We start from the raw sequence: 9,520 nt of genomic DNA on the forward strand, positions 1-9,520 counted from the left end.
TGTGTATTTTCTTTGTGTGATTTGGCCTCGGTTCTCAATCAGAGTCGGCATCGATATATGTGTGTACTTTGAATGCTCTTTCCTATACATTAGCTGTTGAAATGGCTAATTTTAATAATGAATATTTGACTATCCTCTGTGTCACAGCACCTGCTGCACTATTGATAGCTGCACCCCTGCCATTTCTACTGTCCTCCTTTACTGCACCAGATAATCTTTCCCAAGGCAATCTATCACACTGTGCTGCTAATCTTTTTTTCCAGATTCTCTCTCTGTTGCCTCCTAACCTTCCACTATACAATGTGTCACGTGGAGTCAATTCTCTTACCATACCCCCCTGCTGTTGCTGTGTGTCTCTCTGGACTGCTCTGCTAATGTTTTTCTCAGCTTTTCTTCTTTCTCTCTCATCCTATCTCTCTCCTAATTCCTTGAAAATAATGTTTTCCGTAGTTTGATCTTTACTACCTGATTCCCAGGTAGCGCTTGACACCAGTGGTGCTGAAAGAGTATTTAGAGTGAGGCTGCTGCCATTAATGTTATATTAATCTTATATCAGGACGTCATTAGACTCAGCAGGAGAGTTGTAAGGGTGTGGTATTTAGCAGGCAGTGCATTTTGTAGCACTGGGACCACATTATATAATGTGCCCTGGGGATGCAGCAAGCATGTGCTTTCTGTGCCCCCTTCTGCAATATTGATATTGCAGGCACACATTTAGAGAGAGAGCATTCCCTCATTTGTATGGGGGCGTGGCCGCATGCAAATTAGCTAATTGCTTTTGCTCTGCACAGTGTCATTTTTTTGGACATGGGTGCCAAGGCAAATAATGCCCTTAAGAGGTGCACTGAAAGTGACCCATTAAAAGATGCTGTACTTTCAGTGCACCTCTTAAAATCAGCCCTTTGGAGGGGAAAAAGGGGGCCCTATGGACCCCCCAAAAATCTGTGTATAGGCGGGTGGGTGCAGTCATTCATTGGTTGTCGTCTGCACTCTGAAACCTGGAGTGGCATTAAAGCAGCAGTTCGGTATTTCACTTGAATGTGCTGCCCTCAGACCAGTGCGAGTTTGTGGCAGCGCCTTCTTTCCAATATGGTGCCCCTTCCCTGTTTGCACCTGGCACACTTTGGAGAGGTGTGCCAGGGGGCAGATAGGGAAAGTGTACAGGGTACAGAATACGACCCCGTGTGGTAATGCATTGTCATTTACAGACAGCACATTTTCCACTAAAAGGCCCACTTAATCCATACACGGGAAAAACTATATAGTGCACAAACAATAATGTATGGAAATTGGGTTTCAGCCAATATTTAATATTATAACATCGTGATTTGTTTTGATCCTATTAAAATCTTTGTTTCCATTACATTTCAGAATTAATTCATGCTTTACTAATTGCTGGTATCTTTTAAATTATGTGTATAATTTATAATAGGTACTTAGATGTTGTTGCATGTTAGAAAAAAAGCAGATGTCTCACAGCCTTTACTTTGATAAAGATACTCATCTAGGCCACTTTTAGAAAATCCTCCCACTTTGCAGTCAGAGAAGTACAAATAAATACTGGTTTCTGACTAATCAATGATTTATCAGAAGTCATAGACTGACATTTGCCCTTTGTCACTAAATCCACAGAGAAAGTGACAAGAAAAACACAGAATGTAAAGGCATCGGTATTGCTCATCCACCTTTTGAACTCCAGCATGGTTACTTGTGTGGGGGGGGAGCTACAGCCCCCCAATCCTCTACTTCCAGTGCATATGCTCAAGACTTCACTCCACCATTATATCCTAAGCCTCCTTCATTTAATGAGTCTCTCTTCCTCATCGTTATAACTGTTAATAGTGCAGGAGGTGCATTGACACCAGGGCTCAGTGGGTATGAGTGCCCCTGTACTCAAAGTATACCTGTTTTCTACTAACAAACCAAGAGATGAGAGACCACTTTCCCTGCTTGCATTAGGGCACTTGTTGTAATTGCTATGCCACTGCACCTCTTGTCTCCATTTTGGTAGCCACCCTTGTTTGGCCCTAAATTCAAGTTGCACAGGAATTGAACTTAAGTGTTTTCTCGTATTTACCATATGCCTCGCTCTTTTACTGAGGAAAGTTTTGGCAGACAAAACCTATCAAGATTTACCTGGGAAAAGTCCTGGTTGAAAGGGGAGGGAGCATCACCCCATAATTTAAATATTCCCAAGCAATCCCAGAGGGATGAAAAAATTGAATATAGTTAATTTATTACAGTTTTATTTTACACTAACCTGCATCCCAAGATGAGTGTTAGGACGAGGCAGGGCCATTGCTACAGAGTGGAAGCAGCATGGCGGAGTGGTGATCTGGCCACTTAAGTTTAAAGTGCACATGCCACGTTGGCCGGCAGTCTTGCGACGGCCAGACAGACACATGCACTGTAAACCTTTCTTACCCACAGTCTTATACAGCTGGGTTGGGAGAAAGCACCTTCAGTGCTCTTGGGAGTGTAGACAGAGCCCTCTCCACCCAACCCTGGCACTTCTCTCATGCTGGTGAACAGTATGAGAACAGATCCAGGATTGAATAGGGGAGCTGTCTGGGGCCCTTGCTGGAGGAGACAACACCCGGACTGGACGAAGAGGATGTGCAGCAAGGTTAGTGTCTATTTTATTTACTTTGTTTCAATGTATTTAATGTCCATGTGCTAATGTGCTCTACATCTCTCAATCAAAGTGTTTAATGTCCCACCCTTATATTTTGTACTTTGAGCCTTCTGCCAAAACATGAAAATGCAACCATTTCCCTTCTCACTATCAAGTCAATCCAGAATTTAAACTAAATATACGCAATGTCCCCACAGGCTTAATACTATTTAGAAATGTGATTGTGTATTATGACACTATTAAATAAATAAAATAGCTACATGAGTAGACAATTCGATACCTACGGGAACCTGCAACTAGTGACACTCATTTTATGAAAAACATAAATCACAAACCTTCTATTATCAAGAAGAGAAGCAGAATGCCGAACATTTTCATGGTTTCTGAAAATAAAAGAGAAAATTAGGCGTGTTTTGGTGATTTTCTTATGATGTGCTCAGGAAGATTCATAAAGAAGCTTAATATATTGTAGTCAGCCTTCCCCACACATTAACAAAGGAAAAACATGCAAAATTAAATTAAATTAAATGAATTTGTACTTTTAAAGCGCATTTATACCCCAACTGGAACCCTTACTGACTTTTCCCTGTGAAATGTCCACTCCTGGGTGCCCCCAATGTGAAGCCTGGCATCCCAGCGCTGTTGGGGCCGTTGATATTGAATTAACAATATTTCTACAGTGAAATCTCAACTCAAGCAGATTCCTACCCAAGAAGTTAGGAGGCTATAAACAACCCAAATGAATCTAAAGCAAGGAGTATTGAAAAGTAGCAAAGAGCCTGAAAGGATGGGTTTGTTTATCTCGTTAAGTGCCTAAAGCTTACCGAATGATGAACAGACAGGTAACCAAACTCCTTACATAGTTTAGAAGCTGATGTGGACAGAAATTGAGAGATGGTTAGGAAGAGTCACTTCCCTAGGAGGCAGCATGTCTATTGCTCCAAAGGGATAGGTGTGGAATGGCTAGTGTTTGTGGAACTGCATTGTCTAACGTACGTGAGAGGGTAGATGCAGCTGTCCAACAAAAAGATTGCCATAAGTGACTACTTGGAAACAGTTGTGGTCTTTAGTTTGAAATAGACTCCTGCCTGTGCATTGAAAGTCGGTAAAGGTATCATTGATTGAACAAAGAGATTGCAAGCTACATAGCCTCTTCAACTAGAGAACCTGCACGCCAGATCAACCATCGGATTTCAATTGTACAACTTGCGAAGCTTGTAAATTGGGCATACATAAAACACACTTTTCCAAGCAGGATCACAAAATAAGACATTTTATAAACTGTTTGGCCATATATGTAATTAATGTGTTTGTTGTTATTACTCGTTTGTTATGTCCTGATCTTACTATTGCAGTAAAAGTGATTTTAACATGTGTCATAGTTTACTTATGTTTATCAGCCCTGAAGATGTCCCATTGTTTTCAGAATGAAACATGTTGTCTGTGTAGTCACCCACATATGGAGACAAATAAAGAATAATACTCTGAAACAAGCAACCTCATACTTGATTAACTGTACAATTGTATTAGAACAGATATGTAATCTTAGTTTTTCTTTTGGCTAAACATGGAATACTCTAACTTCTGACAGAGTACTTATCCCACATCTGTGAATAGCAATTGTATGATATAGGGGTTTTTGAATAGTTAACCCCAGAAATAGAGCACCTGTGCGTTGGAACCATCTTGTGTATTTAGATTAATGATTGAATAGGTGTGGAATTGTAAATAACACGGGTCTCTGGCAAAAGCTTACTTAAGTGAGTTTAATTTGCAATGAACGACACCCACTTTCTTCCAAGCATGGTTAGCAGGGTGCATTGCTCACAATGTAATCAATAATGATTCAATAAAAATGGAATGTATTCATTCATAGAAATATAACACAATTTAAATATTGGCAAATTAGCTTCAGACTCATGGGGGCAAAAAGAGGGATGAATATTAAACCTTTGAGTCACCAAGCATGCAGTAAGGAAACACTAGATCTGCAGTTTGAAGAAATGTTGTTTTAAGTAACCTTCAATACATCACATTAGGGTCACAACCCAGGTTAAAATCCAATATTGAACTTCATGATCAAGAGGGTTAGACTATTGCCATAAAGATGAATCTAAATCTGATAGAAGAGGCGTGCTATTTCTCGATTAGTCATAGAGAAAAGTTTTTGGGGCCATATTATCAAGAAAGGGCGATACATTATCGCTGCTTTTATCAGCAGGAAACTGCCGCTAAAGCGGCGATAATGGGCTTGATATTATGCCCTTGTGAATTCCCATAGAAGCCCAGGTTCTGATGTTAACCTGAGCTTCTACGGGAATTCACAAGGGCATATTATCAAGCCCATAGTTTCCTGCCAATAAAAGCGACGATAATGTATCACCCTTTCTTGATAATATGCCCCATAGTTCTTCCTGGGGATTGAGTGATGGTGATGCAAGGAAAGTGCAATAAGGGAGGCGTTAATACAGAATAGGGGTCTCTTGGAGAAGAGAGGTTATGAAAGTTGTGACACTACATGTGTTAGATGTTCTATAATTTCACTGGGGCTACATGATACATCAACAATATTCTAGAAATTCTATATTTGGTTATCTTTAATTTGCCACCACATAATTATGTAACTGTCTACAAATTATGAAAATATTGGGTCATGTTGGCCCGGCCTTATAATTAGTCATGTTAACCAATTAACTTTTTGCAATTGTTCATGCTTGAATTTTTTTGTCAGATCGCCAATTTGTAAATACTAAACTAACCTTTTCTATGGTAATGGTTGATAAAGTATAACATTTTAAATCAAAGTTTGCATTATGGAGTGGTGAATTCATATAAAGATGAGCAGAAGCGGAACAGGAGAAGACGGAGTGTAAATGTAACTACTCATTTGTGCTGTGCATATACATGGTGTGCTTATTGGAAATGTGTGGAAGCGTTTTGTATGGCACCATAAGAACTAGAAGGACATCATTGAATAGTATAGCAAAGCTATTGCCAGTGTAGCACATGGAGCCTTTAATATATATGACGAAGGAGAGCAATGCAGCGTAGCTTCTGTAAATTAAATGTGTAGGGACTATGGGGCATATTATCAAGACAGGCGATAAATGTATCGCCCTTTTAGCGGCAGAAAACTGCTGCTAAAACTGCAATAATGGGCTTGATAATATGCTCTATGGAATTCCAATTGAAGCCCATGTTAGATGTCCTTCACATCTAACATGGGCTTCAATTGGAATTCCATAGAGCATATTATCAAGCCCATTATTGCAGTTTTAGCAGCAGTTTTCTGCAGCAAAAACAGCGAAAATTGTATCGCCTATCTTGATAACATGCCCCTAAATATGCCAAGACAAGCTGAACAAGAGGTTTCTTGGAGAGCGATATAAGTCTTGGTAACATGGTGGGAGTAATACTGCGAGAATCTCATAAGAGTATTATCTCAGTTGGAAAAGGCATCAAAATGCTAGCAGTGGCTGTTATTGGCAGTAGGTTGCTGAGTGCATATGGTGAAAAAAGATATTAATGCCACCATGCACAGAACATGCACAGTAAGAGCAGCAGTGAAAGTTTTCACTATACTGACTGGCTGCGGCCAGGGTGACTGACGCTGGAATCTGGGGATCACGGCTCGATCCCCGGCACCGGTGGCAGAATAGCCCAGCACCATGTGACTCTGGGCAATAGCTTGCTTAATCTTCCCGACGGCCCCCAGCGCCTAGAGACCCTTACGGGTGATTTTTCGCGATTTACAAATGTGGATTATATCGAAGTGGCAAAGAAAGCATGCTTTGCTCACACAGAACTGTTATAATACAAATATGTATGTACAAGCTACCGTCTCAGACAAAGTGCACCTGTAGTGCAATCTTTCCTCACATACAACAGGTACAGTATAGTACAGGACCGGTCAGAGATGCACATTTCAGACTTCTCTCATGAGCAAGAACAGTAAAATCATCTGCGGTGTAAAGTTACCTAAGAAAAAGAGCAGGTACCATTCTGGCTTCCTTCTTGAAGAGAGAAGCTACTGGACAGCCATTCTCAGTGTATGGTACACTCATACATATAGCTGGTACAGTTGCAAGAGCTTCTTACACTCAACCAACACTCACTGTGTCAAATATCCACAGTGCATGTTCTCTGACACAGGTATGAAGCAAGTATGGTATATGGTAGAAGCTTGTGCATTGTCCTTCACTGACAATGAACAGGTAAAGTTAGTGAATGCGTTTCATGAGGAAACACGTTTACAGTGCAAGTACAGTGCAGCATCTGCTGTTCAAATGCCAAGGAAGCAGGTACACTACAATCATGCACCATCCCTTACACCCATAATAAGTGTAGTAGGTGAAGCTTCCAGTTCTCAGACAATGCATACCAATGGTGATGATTGCAAGATGCCCACAAAGAAAGAGCTGGCATATTGTGAATATTTGTTGTGTGAATATGTCTGGCACTGTTTCTTGGGGACGTGAACATATTTTTCCTCAGTAGTCATTGATACAGAGCAAGAACATTAAAGGGAGAAAAGGGGTTAAGAAAGGGGAAGAGAATACTAAGAAAAGAGTGGGAACGTAAGAAGCAGGGATGAAAAAGGGTCTGTAAAAGTGAGAGAAAGTGCATGCAAGTGTATGGTTGGTTGAAAGAGGCATGAGGTGGAATCACAATTGTAAAAGTTTGGCATTGGGCATTCTGTAAGTTTCAGAGAAAAATATGGTCATCAGCACTTATTTTACAAAATAGACACTTCTCAGACACAACAATGCACATCAAGGGTAGCAGGACAACATCCGTTCCACAAGCAGATTAGGTACAGCATTGGTATTATTGAGGAATAACATTACTAGCATACCTCACAAACCTTAACAAACTTGTCCAGAAGAGCTAAAACTGCACTCAACCAACCACTGTAGGAACACTCCTGTGCTACCATGGCATCATAGCATTTCTCCTCCACAATGAGGTCTGTTGCAACAGTCAGAGAAACCATCTCCATCCTGGCAGCAGTACAAGGCGAGCATTTTGCAAATCCACAAACTTTAGGAATCAAAAGTTTAAAAGGTTCAAGTTAGCAATAATATGCCAACATTGGCAAAACGTGTAAATTTTAAGAAAATCTCCCAAAACCAAGCTCTTTGCCTGCAAGCATCAGTTGCAGTTTCTAGCAGACTTGGATTCATGTCTCCCTTCCATTCTAGAGTTCACAAACACTATTTGGATGTAAAAGTGTTTTATAGAAGCAGGTAAATAATAGTGAATTCACTTGTGGTCTGTTTTTGCCAAACCAAGGACATACTGCATAGTAGGTCACTAATATCAATCTGGCAATTCTCCACTCAAGAGTGTCCACGTTCTAGATATGAAGGCCGACATTTACCAAAGGATTGCGTTGCTCTGTGTGGCTTGATAAATCTAGAGTAATGCAAGGCAGCGTCGCAGCCCTGCATTACTCTGTGCCAAGAAGGCGTTACAAAGTTGGAGCATGGGTGTTCTCATCGACCCCTGTTTTTTTGGTGCATTTCCAAATTTATCAAGACTGATAAGCCTGGGATTGTGTATAAAATGTATGTGCAACAAGGAGAAATATGTTTATTTTTCCTTCTTGTTTCCTCTTTGTTAGTGTGTTGCATTCTGCATTCTGCAGCACACTTAGAAAGAGGGAAACGCCTCTATGGATTGTTTTTGTGCAGGAGTTATTCCTTCATGCACCAAAACTATCCTTCATGCAACGCAGGCACCCTTGCACCAGGATTTAGTACCAACAAGGGTACATGCATTGACGCTAGGCAGCTCATAGCGCGGCAGCACAGGCAGAGAGCAGATATGCCCCATTTCCTGGTAGATTTAGCGCATTGCAGTCCTCTCCATTTCACACAGCACAGCAAGCTGCTAAAGTTGTGCTGTGTCAAATGTTGAAAAAAACTGCCCTGAAATTTCCAGCACCATTGTCAAGTTATTGCTTAAGACTTACACTTTTGTACATTTTGTGTGTTCAAAATTACGACATCTGTCACCTCACAACTTTGTGCATGTAAAACGAAAAAAAAAGGCAGCTAAGGCAGCATCTTGTTGCAATGGAAAAACATCCCTCGCTATAATCTACCTCCAACTCTCTCGTCTCCCCCTCATGCAAATAAGCCTTATCCTGAGCTACCCCGCAATGCATCCTATTCCCACACACAGCTGAACCTCCTTGCCACACACTGTCCCCTTTCTCTATACAGTGCCCTTGTTGCAGGATGCAAGGATTAGTAACAGTTTAACTCCCTGATTAATGAGCAAAGACTTACCTGGCAAAGCAGGGTCAGCAAGCTTCACAGTTAATAACTGACTGTGTGTCAAAAACAGCAGTTGAATTTCAGTGATCTTCTGGTCTCCTTATATTAGCAGGCATATGCAAATAATTAAACACTTTCTGGTCCCCCACATATTTCCTGTATGTAAACGTCCTAGACTGGTTATCCCTTCTTGGTTGCATGCAAAGATATAGGTGCATTTCCTGCTTGATGGCTTTTCTCCTGTCTATCAAGGTTATATCAGGAATGTTCCCATTTTTTCATCGCCATCACACAGCTGGCACAAAATGGCCTACTTCCCTGAATAATATGAATAGCTTTCTTCTTTTTTACAGGACCAATGGTGTCATTTTGCTGTGACCCTTCTCACCACGTCTTAGGAATTACAACGTTATCACTTGCGGTTAATTTGTGTATCATGTACATCAAGTACTTTTTAAACAAACTTTTTCACAAATAGTAACATGTCAATCGCCTTATTATTTGTTTGAGACTGAACATAACATATATAGACCCGATGGTATTATTATATAGAGTAGGTCATTTGTAATGAAGAAACAGCATGAAAATGGGGAATTGGGAGTTT

The 9,520-nt window shown here is 40.7% G+C and overlaps 1 protein-coding gene across 1 annotated transcript in view; it reads right to left on the bottom strand.

Moving 5' to 3' along the window:
* LOC144769217 (galactose-specific lectin nattectin-like) overlaps positions 1–9,009 on the bottom strand; it is a 99,832-nt gene extending 90,823 nt beyond the window's left edge. The window contains exons 1-2 of the mRNA XM_078653260.1: positions 8,929–9,009; positions 2,971–3,018 (exon numbers count right to left, since the gene is read on the bottom strand). Coding sequence (XP_078509386.1) covers positions 2,971–3,013 — 43 coding nt within the window. The 5' untranslated portion in view covers positions 3,014–3,018; positions 8,929–9,009. The remainder of the gene's footprint in view (positions 1–2,970; positions 3,019–8,928) is intronic.
* Between the last annotated feature and the right edge of the window lie 511 nt (positions 9,010–9,520).

This window comes from Lissotriton helveticus, chromosome 1_1, assembly GCF_964261635.1.
Source record: "Lissotriton helveticus chromosome 1_1, aLisHel1.1, whole genome shotgun sequence".
NCBI lineage: Eukaryota > Metazoa > Chordata > Amphibia > Caudata > Salamandridae > Lissotriton > Lissotriton helveticus.